The sequence below is a fragment of the Telopea speciosissima genome, chromosome 5 (assembly GCF_018873765.1).
Source record: "Telopea speciosissima isolate NSW1024214 ecotype Mountain lineage chromosome 5, Tspe_v1, whole genome shotgun sequence".
Taxonomy (NCBI): Eukaryota; Viridiplantae; Streptophyta; class Magnoliopsida; order Proteales; family Proteaceae; genus Telopea; species Telopea speciosissima.
This window is the reverse complement of record NC_057920.1, coordinates 63820969-63846315: the sequence shown is the minus strand read 5'-3', so window position 1 is coordinate 63846315 and position 25347 is coordinate 63820969. Positions and strand designations below refer to the sequence as shown.

The 25347-nt window shown below is 39.5% G+C and overlaps 1 protein-coding gene across 1 annotated transcript; it reads right to left on the bottom strand.

Moving 5' to 3' along the window:
- Positions 1 to 149: 149 nt before the first annotated feature.
- Positions 150 to 22833, bottom strand: LOC122661541 (thiamine biosynthetic bifunctional enzyme TH1, chloroplastic). The gene is made up of 10 exons (XM_043856966.1): positions 22794 to 22833; positions 22242 to 22583; positions 22042 to 22116; positions 21403 to 21478; positions 21238 to 21313; positions 17662 to 17796; positions 5028 to 5092; positions 4788 to 4915; positions 2453 to 2706; positions 150 to 854 (listed from the first exon to the last, which is right to left on the bottom strand). The coding sequence occupies exons 2-10, from the start codon at positions 22437 to 22439 to the stop codon at positions 326 to 328; spliced, it is 1536 nt and encodes a 511-aa protein (XP_043712901.1). The 5' UTR covers positions 22440 to 22583; positions 22794 to 22833; the 3' UTR covers positions 150 to 325.
- Positions 22834 to 25347: the final 2514 nt, after the last annotated feature.

Here is a 25347-nt window from a genome sequence, read left to right as displayed (position 1 = left end):
AATAGAGGGAGGCGGAAATGACCACCCTACTACTGCCCAAACACACTGCCTGGGTGGGATCCTCCCCCCTCTATTAGAGGAACTTGGGGAACTGGAACGAGCAGGAAATGGAGCACAGATAAATATACATGTTTATAGTGCTTTTAAAGAATAATTAGACAGCTAACATTTACAATCAAATTATTGAAGCTCCTTAAGTCATATCCAGTGTTCTGATGTCCGCTTTCTCAGTTATTGTAACAATGCTCTTCAATATAATATTATCAGCTCACCTATTTTTCTCCGAATTGAAACATTTTTATCAGACCCATTTGCTGATTTACTTTCACCTTGATATAGCACTCATTAGCAATGAATGCAGCTTTCTGGTCTCACTGGCAATACACTCGCGATCAAACAAAGCTGAAACAACCGCAACACCTCTGAGATTAGGGACACCATCAACCTCCAAAACACTACGTGCGTTTCCAAAACCAATACCTCCAATGGCGACAACAGGTAATTTGGAGGATAAACACACAGTTTTTAAACCATTCAAGCCAATAGTGAGATTGTCTGGTTTTGTGGTTGTTGGAAAGACACCTCCACAGCCAATATAATCAGCTCCATCAGACCATGCTTGTTCGGCTTGCTCTGGGGTCTTGCATGAGACACCGATGATCTTTTCAGGGCCTAGAAGTCTGCGAGCAACACGTGCCGGCATGTCCGACTGTCCAACATGCACACCATCAGCATCAATGGCAAGGGCAACATCCACTCGGTCATTGATCAGCAGAGGTATTCCATAGGAATGGGATATTTTTTTACATGTCTTGGCTGCATCAATGAAGTCCTGCGTTTCAGCCTCCTTTTCTCTACAAAATTTTATGCAGTATTAAGCTACCAATCCAGTATGTTGAACTTACAGAGGAATCAATTGACTTTCCAACCCCAACCCCAGGAAAAAGAAAAAAAAAAAAAAAAAAAAAAACCCTACACAGGTTCACTATATGTTATTGTGTTGAACAATTTCTACATTAGAATACTCGGGTGAACAGAATATTGTTATTATAAGATTATATTGCCTCAATTTGGTAGAGTTCACTAATAAGAGATGCATTTTTAGTTTGTAAGAAAAGAATATCTTTGATTTATGAAGATTCTTTTTCTGATGTACAATATCATACAAATGGCAGAAGAGAAAAAGAAGAGGAATAAAAAATAAACTTATATTAGAATAATTTGAAACCTGAATTTTGTTTATACAGTTTCATCTAAACAAATGTGTTATACGAATGAAAATATCAGTGCAAAAAATATATAATAGGAAATCAACAACCACTGTGAAATATGCATATAATTAGGTTATTATGCTCCCATCGTTTTATCACTGCGGTTATATGGAACTATGTACTCAACCTGCACACTAAGAAAAAACATCTTCAACATTATATAATCCTATTGGTAAGGGAAGTGGTAAGGACATGACCATTTAGTGCATGTCTATAGCATTTCCTGTTATAAATAGCAAATCATTATTCACTAAAAATAGTAAATTAGTATAAAACCTCAAATATCCTTTAATCATTGAAAAAAATACTGAAAATATTACCTCATTAAGATAAATACAATTGTATTCCATGTCTTACATCATTGAAAAAATTACTAAAAAATATTACCCCATTAAGCTCTCTCTCTGCATATAATCCCAACACAAGTCATGTTATTCACATGTAGAGTTCTAAATCCCAAACTTAAATTTTTGAGGACCTAAAAAATGTCTGGGCACATAACTACTAACAGGCTGTTTTAAATATGAAAGATACAATGTATAATAATTTCTAATTCACTACTTCCTCCTATCTACAAAAACTGCCCTCTTTTTGTTTTATCAGTTCCTCCATAATGATTGTTCATCATAAAAACATTTTTTCTTTCTTTCTTTCTTCTTTTTGGTTGAAAATCCAATCTAAAAGTCAAGATATGGAACTTTTTCACGTTCCTACAATATCTCTTGCCATAGTGTAATCATTAACCTTCCAGAAATCTATATTACATGTTGAAGTACTTCAGAAGGACTTTCAATAAGTGAGATGTTAAAGCATGACATGAACAGCAGTCACCTCAAAAGGTGCTTTCTTATCCTTTATGTTTTCTCCCCCCTCCTTTCCCCCTTCTTCAAAGAGGCCAGTCTTGGTGGCAAAGAGGGATTATATATACTAATTTTATGTTTCAAGTGATACTGTGAATTGCAATTAAATTTCCTTAAAAGTTAAGCTTTTCAGTCCTAAGTTTAAGTTGGAGTTTTAAGTCTAAGTAGGAAAAGAACATGCATAGGCTCAAATTAGATTCAGGTACGGCTCAGGTTGAATTGAATTCCAGGTGAAGCAGATTTAAGAACTGATTGGTCAACTCTTTTGAATAGGCTCTAGTCAGTCTTGAGACCACCTGGATTGCACTCCCAATTACTAACCTCAGCTGGATGATAGTAGCACCTCCTTCAATGGCAGCTTTAACAGCATCAGAAATGGACCGGCCCCACTTATTATTCATCCCTGAATCCGTAACAGCATATAAGAAGAGGTCATTTGGATTGAACCCCTGTCTCCTATAGGAATTGCCATCGCTACTTAACTTGAATAGGTGATCAAATGGACCTTGAGGCCCATTTCCAATGAGAAGCTCTTTGCTATAATCAAGGGCAGTCCAAACAAAATGTTTGGCAATCTGCAAAATAAGCAGAATTCAAGATGCCTGCATTGACTATTTGACAAAGTAATCAAATGACGAAAATTATTCACATAAGCAAACAGTATATGATTGCACACAAAATAACAAATGAAGTCCCTTAAAATACTAGGCAGAAAGATTATTACACCTTTGGTAGCTAGTAACAAACTGAATACGCAGGTTTTACCAACAAAGAAGCATTAAAGCTCCTTACAGAAGGATGAAAGAACCAAATGGGCAATCATTCATAAAAAAGATGGCCTTCACAGATCAAGAGTGAAAATCTGATTAAGGAAAGTTCTCTTCATGTCCATTATCTTAGGGATGATTCGGTATAATGTCTCTGTTGTTGTGTGTTGATATGCATTGTTGTGGCCCTTAGTTAACAGCTAGGGCTTTTGGGATAAGCAGTTGTAACATGGTATCGGAATCAGAAGGTCGGCGTCCAATCCCTAGTAAGTGCGAGGGGTTTGTGTTATGTGTTGTTGTGCCCCTAAGTGCTGTGCCCCCTTAGTACCACATGATGGTGTCATGTGCAGAGCCGTGTGTGGGCCAGCATGTGCTGGGGGAGGGGTGTTTTGTGTTGATATACATTGTTGTGCCCCTTACTTAACAGCTCAAGCTTTTAGGATAAGCGGTTGTAACAGTCTCTAGATGATTTGATTCTTTAGAATGACTATGATTAGAACTGCATTTGCCAAAAATTTGATTCTATGATTTTTAGCTCTTTTGGAGTGGTTTCTAGGAGTGAATTTTTTTGCTTTTCATACTAAGAATCATTTCCTCCTTTCTTTTCTTTTCTTTTTTTTTTTTTTTTTTTGGGGGGTGGGGGTGTGGTTGGAATCAATTATAGTAAGGGTTTATTACTGTCAGGGTCACCTCTACAAATCAAAAGAAGTGCTTCCCAAAAGAATCAATCTAGCAAAATCAGAAGTGATGCTGTACATGGCCATCTTTGAAGGCATTGTGTCTTTTCTTCTCATGATTTGACCTATAAAAAGCAGTTTCTCTATCATTTTTCATGCTTAGTTGACCAAGAAATCCATACTTATCTGTCTTCTTCAATCTTCATAAGTGCAAGGGAAATTCTTATATATACATCAGACATTTCTTTCCAAACAGCAGTCAAACCAACTCAACTAAGCCTTCTCCCAACTAAATGGGATTGCATATGGGGATCCTGTTTCACCATTCAACTCAGTTTAAAGCCATGTTTGTTGTCAACCTAAAGCTATTCATATCTATTCTTACCATCTTTCCAAGTCATATTCAGTCTAGCCCTCACATCTCCAATCTGCATCGTGTTCCTCCTCACCCATAGACTGAATGGCTTCCGCTGCAAATGTTGGTACCACTAAAACAAATCTCCTTCAACTCATCTCCTATTGGAGCCACTCTGTTGAGCATGGTTTTAAAGTTTGGTACCAGATTGTTCATATTGGCCGATCCAGAGAAGTATCTGATAAGAACAATCCAGATGGTCCTGACCAATCTGGAAGATCCAGAAGGATCCGGAATGGTTGGAATTGGTGTCAGGCCAGGAATATCCATCCTCCATTACTGATCTTTAAATCCTTGCTGTTGAGTCATGAGTTAATCAGTGCAACTCAACTAACCCTGATCCCATTTTGAGCCAATAACATGAAATCAGTTCTGTAATTCTGTTCTATTTAAAGCCATGGCAGCTCTTTCCTCATGTACTTAGGACCTTTTTTACCACTTCACCAAGGTCATCTATGGCTTTGCCCTTTTATGTTTACCACTCCAATTTCCACCATGTGATTCCTTCTTACAGTGCATTCATCTAAACCATCTCAATGACCTATTGGGGCAGCTCTTAAGTTCCTTCAATGTTTTTGTTTCTAATTACATCCTTCCCAGTCTAGCAAATCATCTTACTAAATTCATAAAATATAACACTCATTTTATGCATTACCCAGCATTCAGGCATTTCTAAACAGGATTCTACTAATCCTAGATGAAATGGGAAGGCCAACAGAGGAAAAATAAAGTCGCAATTTTGCAAGCACTTGTGTATTACAACTTATCTGGAAGTCAGAATGCACATAAAGAAACACCTTGACAGCCTGTAGCATTGAAAAGCCTTTCGCTACCTCAGCTGCTATACATGATGCCAAGGCACAACCAGTTCCATGAGTATTACGAGTTTTTACACGTGATGCAGACATCTCATGAAAATTCTCTCCTGTGTAAACAGTACAATAAATCTAGTTGAGGTTGCAAAAACTCTCATTTTCAAAACTTGAAAGCAAGCAAAATACTTTTGCATAAGAATTTCACTAATACAATAAGCATACCATCAAAGAAAATATCAACAGCATCTGAAGAATCTGGGAGGTCACCACCCTTGACAAGTACAGTTCTGTAGAGGAAGAAATTTGTTAGTTTAAGAAAAATATATCTTCATCATATATATATATATATGCTATAACAGTAAAAAATATTTCAAAATAATAGCTATAGTTACAAAGCATATGGCACAACCATAACAGCAACAGTCTGAGCCCAAGACCCTAAAAGGATGAACTACACAATGGGGTAAAGGGCATAAGTAAAGAGAATCCAACTCCTCCCCCAAAAAAAAAAAAAAGGATACTTTGTCTACTAAGAGTTAGCAGATCTCATTCTCCAAGAGAAAGAAAACTTCTTTTGAGAACACAAAGATCTGGCTTAACTAATGAATAAAAGATACTGCCACAGCCCTACTGATTATCTTTTTTTGATAATAGGAAATAAAATTAAGGATTAAGAAATACAAAGTTTGTTATTCACAAAAAGTGCCTATGTGTACAGGCAAAGTTAGAGAAAAAGGAACATAACTCCAAAACTGCTGCAGATTGAGTTACATATATAGGAGCATGCTTTAAACATATTAGAGATACTCAAAAGATGTCCTACTAAGCTTTTTGGCAACTGATTGTCTTTGTAGCCAGAGAATCACCGGCTCAAACCATTAGCAAGAGATACTTCCACAACCATATTTAACCAACAAAATATCTTAATTATGCTTTACACCTGAGATTCAACAGTTCTAAGTGTTGCCAAATATAGATTCAAATATAATCCAAAAGAATGACGTTACCAACCACTTAACAATTTGGCACTACAGCTTAAGCAAATAAGAGAAGCCATGGAGCCATGGAGTATATAGTTCACGTAGAAGTTTCAGAACTGAAAACATGTCTCAGGAAGCTACTAACACATAGAGGTAATGGATCCAAAGCAACAAATCAAATCACTCATTTCAAGACTCATCACGCGCAATAAAAGTCCTTGTCAATTAGCAGGATTCAGAATTTCCAGACTGGTCATTAAGCACTTCCACACACTTAAACTAGGTCAAAACTACAGTCAGAATGTAACTAAATTCAAATTACAAGCACTAATTCCTAACAGGTCAATCAATATAAGCTTTGATCAATTCCAATTTCCACTTAAGTTCTCCAAGTAAAACATTAGAATCAAATAGTGAGAGGAAAATGGTGGGTCAAATGAAAGGAGAAAACATCTGCAGAAAAAGAGTACCAACTACTTCAAATTAGAACCTACCTTCTTCCTATTAACTAGTACCAACTACTTCAAATTAGAATATGCCTTCTTCTTATTGGATGAGTTGACAAATTCTTCACTCCTATCCTGAATCTCAGCTCTTCTGAAAAGATCTCACCGATCTTTTTTCCCCAGCATAACTAATCCAAACTTCTTCCCTTCTTCTCTTCTTGTAGAGAGACTTGAACTTAGGGGAAAGGCTTGAATGATCTCTTCACCCCAAGCCCCACTTTATTTATAAGAATAGTTGAAACATAAAATAATGTACACAAGCAATGTGGGACTAAACCCATATACAAAACATAAACATAAATAAAGGAAAAAAGGTCCAGAATACCCCCCACGGTATTCTGGCCCATATCTAACATTCCCCTCAAGTTGGAGCATATATATCATGCATGCCCAACTTGACTAAGATAGGATGAAACAGCTTGCTATTCAGCCCCTTAGTGAACACATCCGCCAGTTGATCAGTAGACTTCACAAAGGGAACACAAATGAGGCCAGCTTCAAGCTTTTCCTTGATGAAATGTCTGTCAACCTCCACGTGTTTAGTGCGATCATGCTGGACAGGGTTATGAGCAATGCTAATGGCATGCTTTATTGTCATCATCGGAAGATGGACAGCAACACCAATATCCTGTAATAATCCTCTAAGCCATAGAAGTTCACAAATGCCTTGGGCCATCGCACGAAACTCGGCTTCAGCACTGGACTTTGCCACAACATTCTACTTTTTGCTACGCCATGTGACAAGGTTCCCACCCACAAAGGAACAATAGCCAGAGATAGATTTTCTGTCAGGAGAACCAGCCCAATCGGCATCAGTATAAGCTTCAACCTTGAGGTGATCATTGGGAGATAAGAGAATTCCCTTTCCTGGAGCAGACTTCAAATACCTCAAAATACGACGGACTGCATCCATATGAGAGGAATAGGGATCATGCATGAATTGGCTCACCATACTTACAGCAACTGCTATGTCAGGTCTGGTGTGAGAACGATAGATTAGTTTGCCCACTAACCGCTGATAACCACCCTTGTCAACAGGTTCACCCTCTTTCTCCCTAAGTTTTGTAGTAGCATCCATAGGAGTATCTAAAGGATGACAACCTAGCAGCCCTGTCTCAGTCAATAGATCAAGAACATATTTTCTTTGAGAAAGAAAGATGCCCTTTGAAGAGCGAGCAACTTTTATCCCTAGAAAATATTTTAGAGAGCCTAGATCTTTGACCTCAAACTCACGGCCAAGGAGAAGCTTCAAATCCCTGATAGCAGCATCATCATTACCAGTCACCAAGATATCATCCACATAGACTATGAGTAGAGTAACCTTGTCACCAACTCATCTGATGAACAAAGTGTGATCAGCATTGCTCTGCTTATACCCTGTTGAAATCATAGCCTTATGAAATCTGTCGAACCAGGCCCTAGGTGAATGCTTCAACCCATATAGAGCGCGTTTCAACTTACAGACTTTGCCACTAGTCCTATCATCAGAGAAGCCTGGTGGAATGTCCATATATACCTCCTCCTCAAGCTCCCCATGGAGGAAGGCATTCTTTACATTTAATTGCTGAAGATCCCACCCAAGATTTGCAGCACAAGATAATAACACCCTGATAGTGTTGAGCTTTGCCACTAGTGCAAAGGTCTCCTGGTAGTCAACTCCATAAGTCTGAGTGAACCCCTTTGCAACCAGACGTGCCTTATACCGATCCACTGAACCATCAACCTTCTGTTTTACCACGAAGACCCATTTACATCCCACTGGTTTTTTCCCTGGAGGAAGAGCCACAAGATCCCACGTGTTATTTTTGTGTAGTGCTCTCATTTCTTCCAACATTGCAGCCTTTCACTTTCCATCTGTATATGCTTCTTGCCAATTTCTAGGAATAGAAACAAAAGAAAGAGAGGATTAAAGCACGGAAAGAAGGAGAAAGAGAACTATACGAAACAAAACGAGATATGGGATGTAAAGTGCAAGTCCTAGTATCTTTGCGATGAGCAATAGGTAGGTCGGAAAGAGAGGGATTACCAGGAGATGAAGGATCCGGGTCTAGAGCCGGCAATTGGATGGGTACTAGTGCTACAGTGGGTTGCAGCTGCCCTCTGTTAGATCTGCCCCTTATATAGGTGATTATGTTGGAGTCGTTGATTCTCTTCTGAAATTCACCAATAGTCCTCTGGATTGGAGTCAGCTCCCCCTGGATAGGAACATTAACAACACTATTTTCTATGGTCTCCCCCTGTAAAGGATTCCCTTCAGGTGAGGGAGGAACAGCCAGAGGAAGTTGGACATCCAAAGTAGGCTAGGCAGCAGCCGTGGGTGGTGGTAAGGTAGGCTGGGCAGCAGCCTGAGGAACCTCTGGTAGAGGGATCTCAAAAGGCACATCTTTACTAGAACTCTCCCCCTGAAGAGGTGGCGAAGAATAGTAAGAAAGGGACTCATGGAAAATAACATCCATACTAACCATGGTACGGCAGGAAGGGGGATGGTAACACTTGTATCCTTTCTGGGTCGGAGAATAACCCAAGAAAATACAACGAAGTCCCCGAGGTTCAAGTTTGGTAGGAGATCTAGTATCCCTAGCATAACAAACACAACCAAACACCTTAGGGGGCACAATAAAGGAGGAATTTCCCATTAAAACATCAGAGGGGCTACGAGAGGTAAGAACCCTAGAAGGCAACCTATTGATGAGATAGGCTGCAGTGAGTACCGCATCCCCCCAATATTGAGATGGGACATTCCTCGCAAACATCAAAGCCCTGGCCATCTCTAACAAGTGGCGATTTTTTCTTTCTACCACACCATTCTGGGCAGGGGTATCAACACAACTAGTTTGATGCAGGATGCCATGGTCAGCCAAATATTTTTGAAAATGTGACTCAGTATACTCTGTTCCATTATCACTTCTCAATACTTGGAGAGTAGCCCGGAACTAAGTTTGAATCATTTTATGAAAATGTTGAAAACATGAAAAAACTTGATTTTTGGTGTGCAAAAGTTATACCCATGTATTCCTAGAATGACAATCAATGAAAGAAACAAACCATCGATGGCCAGAAATAGAAGGTTTACGACTGGGGCCCCAAACATCAGAATGCACCAAATTAAAACAAGAACTCCTTTTATTAGAACTGGATAATTTTAACGTGTCTGTTTGGCCAGAACACAAGCCTGACAAAAAAAGTCATCCTTAATACGAACGGTGACCAAACTAGGAAATAAATGAGCTAAGATTCCTAAAGGGGGGTGACCTAACCTAGAGTACCACTGGTAGAATTCAGAAGAGACCATAGAGTTCTGGTGTAGCGGTGAATTTAACGGTGGTGGAGAGAAGCGACCGTCATCAAGCAGATACAGTCCACCGTGCACTTTACCCAATCCAATCGTCTTCCCAAACTCCAGATCCTGAAACACACAATGAAAAGGAAAAAAAATGACTTTGCAGTTAAGATCACGAGTAATACTACTAATGGAAAGACGGTTAGTAGTAAAATTAGGAATGTGCAAAACAGAAGTCAAGGGAAGAGAGGAAGTGCAGTGGATGATTCCTTTTCCAGAAATGGAAGAAAGAGAACCATCAACCACTTTGACCTTGTCCTTCCCAGAAGTAGGAGAGTATCTATGAAACAAGCTAGAGGAACCGGTCATATGATTTGTAGCTCCAGAATCTATGATCCAAGGATGGGAAGCTACAGAAGCACAATGACCTCCAAATGGAATATCTGACCGGGCAAAGTGTGAACCTGAATGAGCAGATGAATTGGCAGTAGCTGATGTAGTAGAGGCAGTAGCAGCGGAAGACCTTAGCATACGTAGGAGTGCCTGTAGATCATCCTGGGATAGACCAGGGTCAGTAGCAGGGGCTGCAGTAACAGTCTCAGTCTGATGGGCCTTGGTTTTTGTCTTATTCATGTTCTTGGCAGCCCTTTTAGCTTCAAAATCAGCTGGTTTCCCATGAAGTTTCCAGCACTTCTCTTTGGTGTGATAGGGTTTGTGACAGTGCTCACAAACAACAGTCCCTGTAGCAGTATTACCAAGAGAAGCAGTGCCACTAGGAGCAGGAGTGGCAGGGGCAGCAGCCTTGAGAGCTGATCTGTCTGCAATAGGAGGGTGCAACATAGCAGCCCTCCGGTTCTCCTCAGAAGACACCAATGCATAAGATTGTTCAAGTGTGGGAAAAGGCTTATGGCCCAGCACCTGAACACGGATCTGATCATACTCCACATTCAAACCAGCCAAAAAGTCATATACTCAGATCTTGTCCATGTGCTTCTTATAGGAAGCAATATCAGCCACTGTAGTAGGGTGAAAGTCTGAGAAATGGTCCAACTATTGCCACAGACTGCGGAGAGTAGCATAGTAATTTGACACCGAAAGTTCTCCCTGAGTTGTGTGAAGGACCTTCTTCCAGAGTTAATATACTTGGGCATCATTGCCAAGCTGCCCATATGTTTCCTTGCATGCAGCCCAAATCTGGGAGGCAATGTCTAGAAGAAGAAAGTTATTCTGTAAATCTGAAGTCATAGAGCCTATCAGATAAGACATCAGAACACCATTATTGGCAAGCGACTTTTCCTTAGCAGGCCCTTGTTCAGTAGGCATAACACTAGTGCCATGAATATGACTGGTGAGACCTCGGCCTGCAATAGCAAAAGAGGCAGATCTGGACCATAGAAGATAATTCAAGCCATCAAGTTTAATAGGATTTGGTGGGAAGCTATGGTACTCTGTCTTGTGACCATCATTAAGTGACTGGTCTGAAGTAGCTGAAGAATTGATCGAATCACCCATACTTGCAGCAAATAAGTCCAATATTAACTTCAAAATAAAGGCTGAATCACCTCTCCAAAAATCAGAACCAGCAGCACAAGAAGACCCCTATATCGATAGTGTCAGGGTTTTGAAAAAAACCCTGAATTGTGGAAATCGATAAAGGGACAAGTGAGGGACAGAACTACAGATAAAGGGCTGGAACTGAAGTTGAATAACACTTCATAATAGAGAAAATAATCTGCAAAAATTCAGGTCCAAGAGGCAGCAGTAACCCTAAGATCGATAGGTGTCAAGGTTTTGAAAAAAACCTGTGATGGTGGAGGACCGATCTCAGGGATGTCTTCAAAAACTGAACTGATGTAGCCCAAAGTGCAGTCGAGTGATGCCTTGGAAGTGGAGAAGCAGCCTCCAAAAAATCAGAAATAAGAGAGGGCACAAACTCCTAGATCGACAATTATCAGGGTTTTGAAAAAAACCCTGTTTAGTGAATATCGATTGAGGAGGTCTTGCAATGCTGTGAGATAAGAACTGGAGCCAAAAAAAAGAAATCCTGCTGCAGGTGTGGTCTTCAAAAGAGGGAAACAATTCCCAAAAAAACCTGAAGTTCCAGCTATCGCAGACAGGAATTGGCTGGTTCCTATCGGGCAGAATTATCAAACATGGCTGAGGTAATAAGGGCAGCAGCTGGATCGCATGATCACCTCATCAGTGCTGCCCTATATGGGGATGGAGAACAAGGAAGAAGAGAGAAAAAGAGAGAGGGAAAGAAGATCGAGAGAGAGAGGAAGGAAAAAAACAGTCCCTAGTTCGAAATCAGCTTTGATACCATGTAGAGAGACTTGAACTTAGGGAAAGGCTTGAATAATCTCTTCACCCCAAGCCCCACTTTATTTGTAAGAATAGTTGAAACATAAAATATTGTACACAAGCAATGTGGGACTAAACCCATATACAAAACATAAACATAAATAAAGGGAAAAAGGTTCAGAATACCCCCCCACGGTATTCTGGCCCATATCTAACACTTCTTCCAGACAGCAACCTTATTCACAGGTGCTTTTTGATGGCTTCTCAACAGGCAACCTGACATAGACAAGAGGATCCAACTCTTCACATGCCGTTAAAGAAGAATCGTTCTTACCATTGACGCAACCAAAATTTAATGATTTGAACATTAAGTTGACAAGACAACAATGCAACTTTACATTGGCAAAGCTGGGATATAACCAAGGGCTTTTCTTTTAGACCTGCCACAGCATTTCACTCGTTCACCGAATGCTTCCGGATTTCCTCCGCTTCACCAGATGTACCCATATCAATCAAAGACAAGGGAGAACGTCAGCTGAGAAGGCCTCAGAAGGTGGACGATCCAATATCTCAATCAAACACACCCTAAATTGAGCAGCAGCTGCAGACTTAGATAGGCCCGTAGCACAAGGAACATGAGCCGCTGCCACCACTGAGTTCCTCCCTAACCCCCCAAGCTCATTGACGGCTGTCAACATAAACCACACTGATCCTTGTTTAATAATTAACACTTCTTTTCTATTTCTCAAAGCTCCACCCGCATGAGAGAAATATTAACTATTAGCTAAGTACTCCCCCAACAATATGAACATCACAAACAAAAAACTATTTTAAAGGATTGGAAATAACTTATCGAATTTAGTTTATGACTTGAATTTACTTACCATTTCACATCATACTCACTTGTTTAACCTTCAGATTATTATGTGGCTTCATGATGCAGTTGCTCTAGCTTGGTTAGACAAACATGAACCACTTTGGAAGCCCAAACCAAGGATTGGTCCTAAACCAGTTTTCTGATCTGGCAAGGGTTGGTAGACTACATAGGATGCAATATTTAGTTTATTTTATTCTCTTTATTAAGTTGGGTAGATACTAAGGGGATTTTTGCTTGGGATTATTTAGTTTCTATTTCAGTTAGTTTCATCTCTAGTTGGTTATTTTAGTTAGGTTTTATTTCTACGCAAGACAGTCTTCTTTATATTCATTGTAATACGTAGGAGAACACAGATTTGCAAGATTCGAATGAAATTTTGAGTTTGGTAGCAGTCATACCTGCGTGAGTGCTTCTTCTTCTTCTTATATTTTCTCTTTGAGTTACCGGTTTCACCGTATAATACCCTGCCCTAATGGTACTGGCAGTCCAGTTAGTTAGCCTTCGATCTCCCTCCTTCCTCTTCCGTTCTCTCTCATGTTTGGGTAGAAGAAACCCCTTCCCTTAGCGACCAAAAACCCCTAATCCCTGGTTCCAGAACTCCCTTCCATCGTGTGATTAAATCTCAGTTGCAGATATGAACATAACGTGATGCAGGGCCATCGGCAGCCCCAACCAGGCCCAAGTCAGACCCAGTCAAAGCACCCCACGAAGTACCATCTTAGGCCCAGGCCTCCTTGGCCCCCTGACTAAGCCTGCAGCCCAGGAGAACCAGACCAAGCCCAGATCTTGCGTGGTTCGGCCAGGCCTAGCCTGCATGGGAAATTTTTGTAAGGGCCCATGTGGGCCCAACTTTGTTTAGTCCTTGTCTTTTTAAATTCCTAGGCAGCATTAAGTGTTTTTAGTCAGTTGTCTTTTAGCTAGGTGTCTTTTCATGTTCCTAGGCAGTTTTAATGTTTTCTTTAATTATTCTTATTTATAGTTCCTAATTCTTGGGAACATTTTTCTATTTCTTGGTTTTAGTTTGTCTAGGTTTTATTTATGCATTGGTTTTTGTTTTCCAGGTGTGGGAATTCCAACAGTCCATTTATTATTGGGTGCATGTAGCCAAGAGTTCAGTTGAACCTTTTCCTTCCCTATAAATGTAAATCGTGGAGGCTGTCTAGCCACACCAGAATTTTTAACAACAAAAAAAATCTTTCTTTGAAAGACTATATCCTGTGGATCTCAGGTGGACTATGGAGACAGTGAATTACATCCAAGGTGGATCTCCTTGGTGGTGGCATTGGTAGATCTCCAAGAGCCAGGGCACTAGTAGATCTCTAGTTGCCACATACCTATCCTCATCAGCTTCATCATCTCTTCTTACCTTTTTTTCTTAAGTTAATCTCTTCAGTCCATCAACATCAATCTAAATTTCCAAGTAAGTCAGCCTATGAATTATCCATCTCACATCTCAACTTCTCTTTCATCCTCTCTCCCTTTGGCAGCCTATATTCCATAAACTCCCCTCATTCGTGGTCCTTTTCTGTACTCTCCATTGAAGATTCGATATTGGCAGCAGCCTTATAGGTACTGCACCAAATTCGTATTAGAGCTATGTTTGATCAGGAGAATAACCCTCGATCAATGGAAGAAATTTCTGCCACCATGAAGCAAGTCCTTGATTCCATGCAAGCCTTATCAACCCAAATGCTAGCAGTGGAACAACGGCAATTCCAACAGCAGATGGACAATATGCGTAAAAAAATCATTTGGAGACTCGGTTGTCTAACTTGGAGCAAATTTATGGCACAACACTGAGTATGATGCCACTATCTTATGTACAGCCGCAACAAGACACCCATAGTCCTCATGTATGGTCTAAAGACTTGACCCAAGAAGTCCTTATCAAAGAAAATCCAGATGGAGTCGAGAATGATGAAACCATTGTTGCGAAATTCAGTCATGTTAGTGAACCTGAGGCCGGACAAGTCAGCCCGAACTTGCCCCAATCATCATTGAAGACCATGTGATTGGTCTCCCTCTTGAAGTGGTTGATCCTACCAGTCAAATTTGTGTTGATGGTATTCTTGAGACATTGCCTGTCAATAAAATCCTACAACTTCCAGAGGCTGAACCTGAAGGTGACAATTTAATCCCATCGAAAGTTTGTGACACTTGTGGAAGTGTGGCATGGGACGAATTGATTTTTCTTTGTGGCAAGTGCAACCAGGGAATAGAACACATTTATTGCATGTGCCAGAATTCTGTTGACACTCTGTGGGACGATTGGATGTGTGAACGATGCAAGCTCGAGTTAAAAAAGAACCAAATGTTAGTCCTTCCTGAACTTCATGATTTAAGAAGGCGAGAGTTGCTGTAGGGCCATCGGCAGCCCCTACCAGGCCCAGGCCAGACCCAGTCAAGCACCCCACGAAGTACCATCTTAGGCCCAAGCCCAGACCTCCTTGGCCCCCTGACTAAGCCTGCATCCCAGAGAACCAGACCAAGCCCAGACCTTGCGTGGTTTGGCTAGGCCTAGTCTACATGGGATATTTTTGCAAGGGCCAATGCGGGCCCAACTTTATTTAGTCCTTGTCTTTTTAAATTCCTAGGACGCATTAAGTGTTTTTAGTTAATTGTCTTTTAGTTAGGTGTCTTTTCTATGTTCCAAGGCAGTTTCAATGTTTTCTTTAATTTTTTTATTTTTTTTATTTTTTTTTTTTTATAGGTAATATCAATTTATTGAAAAAGAAGGAAACAATTACAACTCAAAGGTAGCTAATCTAAGCCTGAAGGGAAAGGCCCCCAAGACTAAGAAAGCTCCTAGGACCACAAGGCCAGTATGGCTCACAAAGACCAAACCAAAAGCACCGAAAATTTAAGGAACAACCATTGGGATTAGATCTCTAGGGGCATGCGCCTTTCAATCCAGATTGGATGAACACCCCCATTTTCTTTAATTATTCTTGTTTACAGTTCCTGAGTCTTGGGAACATTTTTCTATTTCTTGGTTTTAGTTTCTAGGTCTATGTTTTATTTTCTATGTGATTGGTTTTTGTTTTCTAGGTGTGGGAATTCCAACAGTCCATTTATTATTGGGTGCCTTCAGTTGAACCTTTTCCTCCCCTATAAATGTAAATCGTGGAGGCTGCCTAGCCACACCAGAATTTTAACCAAAAAAAAAAAAAATCTTTCTTTGAAAGACTATATCCTGTGTATCTCAGGTGGGCTGTGGAGACAGTGAATTACATCTAAGGTGGATCTCCTCGGTGGTGGCATTGGTGGATCTCCAAGAGCCAGGGAACTAGTGGATCTCTAGTTGCCACATACCTATCCTCATCATCTCCATCATCTCTTCTTACCTTTTTATTAAAGTTAATCTCTTCAGCCCATCAACATCAATCAAAATTTCCAAGTCAGCCTACAAATTATCCATCTCACACTCAACTTCTCTTTCATCCTCTCTCCCTTTGGCAGCCTATTTTCCATAAACTCCCCCCATTCGTGGTCCTTTTCTGTACTCTCCATTGAACCAGATTCGATCTTGGCAGCAGCCTTATAAGTACTGCACCATAACGTCACCACAGGACTCAGTTACTTCGGACTCTTGTTTTGTTTGCTGTTTGAGGAGACTACTTGTTGCTCTTAGTAAGACTGTGAGTTGTGATCCTCCATCTCAAATTTCAGGTCGATCCGAGCTTATTTGGTGAGTTCTTTCACTCGAAGTGCTGCTGAGTTTTCCGCCTGGTTCTGTTAACCAAAGGTTGAAGACAACCTCACGGTTCTAATTCCATTTACATGTTTGTTTCCAGGTTTGCCCCTCCCTTTCTCTATTAACCCCCAATTTGTCCTTATTTTATCTCCTCTGCCTAGATTACCCCTCTCACTAGTAGGTTGCATTCCATTCACTTGACTTCCATTAATTACAAGTCTGCCACTCTTTTGTAATCTTCAATTTATTTACAGAATTACCACCCTCTTGTAAACATTAATTTATTTACTGTTTTGCCACTTAACTTGGGACTTGAGTGTTTCCTTGTTTGGATGGGCCCACAAGCAATCCAATAAGGGTTAACCCAACCCGGATTGCACCACTTCAACATCACTCCAAAATGCATATATCAGCATTTTTAAGCATCTAATTATTTGGTCCTTGAGATGTGGTTCAGTTGATACGCATGGACTCAATTGACTCATAAGTGGCACAACTGTCGAACAGACAAATGAAACTTCTGAAGAAACATATACATGTCATGTCAGACTACTAGAATTCTTCACTTATATCCTCAAGAATTCAGATTTTACAGGCAAACATCTAATTGGATCATCTCTAGCAAAAAAAAAAAAATCATAAGAAATAACGGAAGTATCTGATATGAACAAATAAAATTATAGCCCTTGAATCCATGTCCTACAAGAAGCTGTATCCATGTTGAATGTCTGTTATCTCTCCAGTGAACAGTCGTGAATTTTGTACTGTGGGTATATATCAGATCCCACAGACAATAGAAAGGACAACAAGAATGATAAGAAGAAAGATAAAATTGGATTAGGCATGCACTGACAGTTCCATACCAATAACTTTCTAGACGACTTGGGGACTCAAGAGATCCTGGTTCAAGAGAAAATTACATTCTTCCTTTGGCTCTGTTTGTTTCCAGGTGAAAACCACGTAATATTTTTTCGACAATATGCAAAGATTTTACTGAATACCTGGAGACAAACAGACCCTTAACAAAAGAATCTAAAATCTGGAACAGAAACCCATGTAGAGAAGATAAAATATAACAGTGGCCCCAAAACCTTCTCAGACAAGTTAATAAATTCTTTTCATAGGAAAAAGAAACAGAATTTACATTCATCTAAATCATTCAGAAAGCATGAAGCTACAGGAGAACCAAGACTAAGAAAACATTACAGAAGAACTGACCGTGGACCCAATCTATGTATGAATGTTGCAGCAGCACGCATGTCAGCAACTGTTTCCACCTGTAAGCCACCAAGTAAAGCAGATGCCTCTTTCACATTTGGAGTCACTATATCAGCCATGGGAAAAAGCTCCTCCCTGCAAAGAGGATTCAGAAAATTAGATGCGTTAGATCCCCATAGAGTAATACGAGATAGGGGGGGGGGGGGGGGAGAGGATACAGAAAACTAGAGGCATTTGCTCCCTATAAAAAAATATGAGATAGGGGAGGGGAGAAAGTCCTTGTCTTCCCAATGCATTTGTTCCCTATAAAAATCTGAGAATTGGGGGGGGGGGGGGGAGGGAGTTCCTTGCCTTCCCTGCACAAAATAACATACAAAACGCAATATCATGGTTTTAATCCAAATCTAATAATCTAGCCAGTATAACAAGCACCATGCTCCCCTCCTTTAGTTTGTACCTAGTAGAGTACCAAAGTCAGGACAGTCCAAAGACAAAAGTTTTACTAAGACAAGTAAATATAATTATATATGCAAAACAAATTGCCTTGGAATTCTCAAATGCTTCCAGGTTGTTCAAGTAATACAAGTACAGCAGCTATAAGAAGATCGAGTTATAGGATTCAGATGTTAAAGAATATTTGGTATTATAATAATACATAGGGGCAAAAAGAACCGTTTAAAAATTAAATATTTGTTGCAACCAGCTGCACCCAGTAGTTTCAGTTTGGACCCAGACAAATCTGACGTCTCAAACCATATCCATGGTCTGGAGTCTGGACTTCACAAGGAGCATAATCGTTCCAAAGCATGAATTTGCCGGAAATTTCTCTCAAGAAAATAGTGAAGAGGGGCTCACTAACGTATCTCATTTTGTTTTGGTAGGGATTACATCTCATTTCAAGTAGGGAAGTTCCAGAATGAAAATTAGTTACTCCAAACGTTAATTATTGAGAAATCGATTAGTTTCATGTCTATGTTCCAGTCTAGTTTTGCTGTTCTATAGCTCATAACCCAATCCAGCATGACAGGACCAAGCATATTGAGATTAACAGACACTTGATCAAGGAGAAACTTGAACAAGGCTCAATCTGCATCCCATTTGTCACTTCAGAGAACCAGTTAGCTGATATATTCACAAAGGGATTGACTTCTAAGTTATTCCATCCTATTGTATCCAAGTTAGGCATTAGGGATATCTATGCACCAACTTGAGGGGGAGTGTTAAGGATAGGTGTTGACTAAACGACTAAACTGTCTAGGTTCATTGTATGTTAGGATAAGCTTGTGACTCAATCTTACCTAACATATCATCTTTGTAATTGCTATCCTCTATAAATAAGCAATGGCCTCTGGCATTCAAGAGGAGCCAATCTATTCTCTCAACTATGGGCCTAATTTATAAGCCCATGAAGTTGGGATAAAGTTAGTGCACTGGATTAGTAGTTCAGTGTTTATTACTTCTACCAAAGAAGGATCCATAATTTCTATTCAAGCAGTTTATGTACCTGCGGACGATTTGACCAACCCTGCTCCAACTACAACATTTGCACATTTAGACGCTACTACCGTACTATCAAGAGGATTAGCTGTCAAAGGTATCTATCATAGTTGTCAAGTGCTCACTTGCTGAACGCTTGGTCACGGGTTTAAGTCCTGGAAACAGCCTCTTTGGAAACAAGGGTAAGGCTGCGTACATTTGACCCTCCCCAGACCCTGCTAAATGCAGGAGCCTTGTGCACTGGGTACGGTCTTTTTAGTGTATTAGAATGACTAGGAGTCTTTTTTCAAGTCAAATTAGGAATTTTAGAAGGTATATATATATGTAATACATACCCCATCAATTAGAGATGATTTGAGTAAAAAATATGAGTTTTTTTTGTAAGAGTTTTGGTGTTCTTAAGTAGTGCATACGGGATTGGTATCCTAAACCCAAGGTTTAAAGTATCGGTATCGGGTATTGTATCGGTCGGGTGATTTTAAGGGACATATCGTATCGTATCGTATTGTTTCGGAGATACGTATCGAACAATGCAGATACGCATAGAAATGATCAAAATACACATGGAAATACACTTTTGGAACAAAAAACAATATAAATAAGCAATATATAATAAGTGTCATGCATAAACCTAAAATGGTGAACAATGTATAACCAAACAAGTGCATTAAATTGAAATTGTTATAAAAGATGAGGTTTCGTACATGTAATCGTCTATAGCCATGAAGAGTATTGGATGATGCAAAGGATGATGTTGTAGCACTCTTTGATTCGTTTTTTTAGTTTAAAAGTGTGAAAAACCAAGATTAAATGCAAGATTTTAGACTCTTGGTTGAGAGTTTTCCTTCATTTTTTCGTTAGATTAAGAGTTGTATCGAGTCTGTGAGTGAAAATGGCTTTTTTTATGGAATGTATCGATGGTATCGGTACGTATCGGTAATGTATCGGTATGTATCGAGTTGTATCGGCCAATACGTATCGATACATATCAATACGTATTAAACCAGCCACAAAACCCTTTACTGGACGTATCGATGGTATCGATACGTATCAGTCATATCGTATCGTATCGGCCCGTATCGGCCTATACAATTCGAGACAGTTCATTTAAAAAAAAAAGGAGACGTATCGGTATCGACCGATACCAATACGTATCGGTCGATACTTTAAACCATGCCTAAACCTGATTTCTTCTCTTCTCTTTTCTTCTCTCTTCTTCCTCCCAAGAAGATTGATCTCATCTCTCTTCCCTCCCCTTCCATCGATCTAATTTCTTCCCTTAACAACGTAGTTGCTTCCTTTATCTTAGATCTAATCACAGATTTGATTATTGTGTCTGCTTGCATCTGAGGTCCATAATCTAGATTTTCAGATTTTATCACCTTACCTTGAAGCTAGATCTCATTTCTGGTCCACTGCTGGTATACTTTTAACAGAAAATAGCGAAAGGCAAAATAAAATTTATTGAATCATTGCCCTTTTGTGCTGAGCTTATGCATTCTCATATTGCAAGTTAGTTCTCATCAGAATGTAAATATCTGAGTTTCAAAAAATTTTCACAGGCTTTTGATAACTAATACGATAGAATGAATACAAGAAATATACTTCAAATAAGATAATGCCAATCATATCTTGCATGGGAAGTGGAGGTTGCAACTTTGTTAATGGCTCTTCTGTAATGACATTGTTTCAAAAGGCCAACTTCAGGAGTTCTTCTTTAGAAGTGGGATCTTAAAAAATTTTAATAAGTCAAAGAATGATTCTTTTAGTTAACTAGAAGAAATATGTTTTTGTGTCTGTCCAGACACAAGTTGAACATGTTTTCCCAGCTGCACACTAAAATACTTAAATTCAGCAGGCAAGCTCATACACAACCTAACTTGGAAATAAAAAGCAGAGGGGAACAAATAAACAAATAACACAGCCAATGGCACTGCAAGAGCATCGCATCCTGAGGGGAATCAAATCAGAATATAAATGTACGAGAAAGTCACTCAAAAACAGTGATTTGGTTACAGAGCACATAGGATGATAATCAACTGCTTGTGCATAAATTCCAGAGAGAAAAGGCTACAATACCGAATTGCTTTAAGGACAGAAGGACCAGCAAGCAAATTCCCACTTGTTGAAACCATGACAGGATCAATTACTAAAGCTGCCTTCAAAAGATTGACTGTATCAATTTAAAAGACACTGATTGGAAAGAAAACTGAGTAACTACCCTTCCATGATAAAAGTGTGCACCTTGAACTGGGAACTCCTTAAGTCTATGGCATAGAACTTTGACCACTCCAATAGAAGGAAGCATGCCTGTTTTCACCTGAGCATTTCCAAGTAGAAGCATTGCACTCAGCCAAGAAAACAAACACTAATGAGTTTCAGCACAGCAAGAAAAGTAACCAAACATCAGGTTTTTGATCCAGTTTGCATGTTTGAAAGATTAAAGGCACAAAACTTGCTCGTGTTACCCTGCTTTAACCCCACATATTCATGTAAACAATGGAAACTTCCTAAATGGCTTCAATTATCAACTTCATGCAGCCAATTGCTGAAGGCAAAAGCCCAAATAATGTCCTCCAAACTCAGATGCCTTTTTTCATGGATTTTAATTACGGTGTAATGGAAGTGATGGCATGATATTATGTTAAATGAAAAACAAATGTGAATGAGGAAAAGATGATAGCCCAAAAAAAATTTATACTACACTACTTTTAGGATTTATTAATAGAAGAAAACAAAAAATAGTTTGGGGCTAATCAATCTAGCATGTTTGAATTGGAGGCATAATTTTATTTCGAAAATAATGCATTCTTCATGAATAAAACTATAGAGGAGCGAGATTTAAAATTCTAGAATTTGCCATTACTACAGCTTAAAACTCACCACATCAACTTCCATATCAGAGAGAACCGATCTTAACTGTTCGTCAACAAAGCTCTCTGGCACAGAATGGACTCCCTAACCATAATCATCAAAGCATAACCCATCAAACTAACAATAATTCAGATAGACCTAGAGAAATAATCATCTCACATTATGTACTAAATCACTTATTCCAAGAGAAAGCAGGATTAAAATACAACCTGAATCCCAACCGTATTCTGTGCAGTAACCGCAGTAATAACAGTGGAGCAATACACTCCAAGCGATCCACAGGCCTTAAGATCAGCTTGAATTCCAGCACCAGCTCCAGAATCGGAGCCGGCGACAGTCAACACATGTGGAACCTTTTGTTTGGAAGACCCACTAACCCTTTTAGCCCCCTCGTCTGGCGTCGCCATTAAAGTTGGAATTCTGCATCTTCTAGAAGTTCTGGATGGCAATGCAACATAACCTCTGCGAGTCTGCGTGCAAGAACAGCTAGAAACTCTTGTGAATTGAAACCCTTCTGGAACGGTTGAAATTTTATCTCTTGGTAAGCCCTTCTGAGGGAGGGTACAAAAAAAAGTAATCAAGCACACGAGAAAGAGGATGAATTTTGCTTTACACTCATGAATGGAGTTGAAACTTGAAACTATATTAGGATAAAATGAAAAGAATCTTCAGGACATCAATGAATCATGAGACAAAAATCTTTTCATGGGAAAGAGATTTTAAAGTGTTCCAACATGAGAATCAGAGAAGTGAATCCCAACCTGAAAGGAAAGTGAGTGGCGAAGAGTTCCTGCGTGACCCATGAAAGAAATGACGTCAAGCGACTAAGCGAGAGACAGAACGACGACGAATTATCAAAACAGTTTTGGTAATTTTAGGGGAATCTGTCGATTAAGACAGGGATGCCCCCTCACTCCGTATTTCTTTCTTGTTGATCAATCCGTATCTCTTCTTTATAAGAATGGAGGGGTTTTTCAAACTTCTACAAAAGTACCATGATTTTGATCTATTTAGGGGAATCAAAATTGTCAGATTAGCCTCTAAAATTTCTCACATTTTCACTCATGATATTTTCATCTTTTGCAGAGCAACATCTGAAAACTTACTATTAAAGCCATTCTTGGTTTGTTTTATGATCTTTCAGGCTAATTGATTAACTTCTCAAAAAGTGGGATATATTTCAGTAAAAATGTGACTATTGCTGATAGAACTAAACTCTCAAATATCCTGGGGATCTCTGAAATGTCCCATGATTCTATCTATCTGGGCACTAACTTGTTTCTTTGTAGATCTAAAACAAAGACTTTGACTCCAGTAGTCAATAGAATTAGAAATCGGCTTAACTGTTGGAAAGCTAATCTTGTATCTTTTGCAGGAAGAAGGGTGCTTATTAAATCGATTTTAGCTTCTGTTCCTTCATATCTGATGAGTTGCTTTTCTTTCCCTGTTTTTGTTTGCAAAAATATCAATTCTATCTGTCTGAATTTCTGGACTGGGGGTTCTTCGGGTAAAAGGAAAACCTCTCTTATCTCTTGGAAGACCATGTATAGACCCTTAACTTTTGGGGGTCTGGGGTTCAGGAAAGCCAAAGTCCACAATCAAGCCCTCCTACTCAAACTAGGCTGGAATCTTCTCACTGATGGTGACTCCTTATGGGCCAAAATTCTTAAAGTAAAATACTTTCCTACTTCCTCTCTGTTCGACCCCAAAACTCTCCTATGTCATGGCTCTTGGTCGTGGAAGACTATTTGTAGTACTATTCCATTGTTGAGATCCTTTACCCTTAGGAAAATTAGAAATGGCCAAAATACTTTTTTTCTGGACTGACCTCTGGATACCCTCTATTCCTGGTTTCAAAATCTTACCCAATGGTTCTCCAAAGCTTTATCCTGAAAAAGTCACCCATTTTATCAATTATTCTTTTTGTTGGGATGAGGAACTCTTAAAAATCTCTAAACCATCACTTCTTCCCAACATGATCAATATCACCCCCTCTAATGATCCCGACTCCTAATGGTGTACCTTAGCCAATGATAGTAAATTTTGTACGAAACATGCGGGTAATTTTTGCTATACCTCTTCATGTCTTAATTTCACTCCTTCATTTGGTGGAAGTTTTTTTGGAAACTAAATTTATATACTAAATTTAAAATATTTTCCTGGCGTGTATTACATGCTGGGCTTCCGGTTAAGGATACAATTTCGAAATGGAGTCAGATCGATTCTACTTGTACTTTCTGTGGCACTTGTGTCGAGACCCACTAGCACATTTTCCTCACCTGTGATTGGGTTAAATATATTTGGGCAGCCGGTCCTCTGGGTCTCAGAACAGAGTTTATCAGTCATCCCTCCCTGGAACAATTCTGCATTTCTACTTTGATGGGTTAACAAGCTTGATAAGCCTTCCCTCACTTGGTTTTTTTCAGTTTTTATTATAACTTGTTATTTTATTTGGGAAACCAGGAACAATATTATTTTTAGATTTATTAAACCTAATCCTCTATTGGTTATGAGGAAGGTGGACCTTTGGACGAAGGATTTACATATATCTCCCCCCTCCCTCCCGCCCTTGGATGTAACAAATGATGAGTTTGAGCTGACTTTTCCTGCTTTACCTACTCTACATTTTTCTGTGTTGATATGTGTAGGACACGACTCTAGGAGCATAGGACCATTAGGGTGGGCCTCATGCATTTTGCTAAAGGGTAAATTTATTTTTATCATAGCAGGGACCTTATATTTGACTCATTTTTTGGAACCAGAACTTTTTGGAATACTCACAGGATTAGATCATGCTACGAAACTAGGGTTGAAGATGAAAGAAGTTTGGTGCTCTCACAAGAATCTGCCTGATCTTCTTCCATCTCCATCCCAATCCCCGTGGCCTTTGGAAATCATAAATCTCTTTTTGCAGGTGGTAGACATTTCTAAAAAAGTGTCCTTTTCTTTTTATCATAATCACTACTTAACAAAACTGTTGCGTTTTTGGGCCAACAAGGCATTAAACACCAAGTCCAATTTTGTGTATAATCTTGATGTAAATTTTCCCTATAAGAAATATATAGTTTTTTATTTCCCCATAAAAAAAAAAGGAAAAATGCCATGTTACCAAAAAAAAAAGAAGCAAATGCCATGATAAGAGCTTGTGCGCCGGTACCGTCTCGACTTGGATCGGACTCTCCTGTGAGCCCAGCATCCAAGGAGTGTCCAGTGAGACTAAAACATTCAACGGCGCTGGGCTATAGAGGGATGTGTGCCTACGTGACACGCATCCAAGGGTGCCTAGCAGCTCAGTGCCGTTGAAAGCTCATCTGA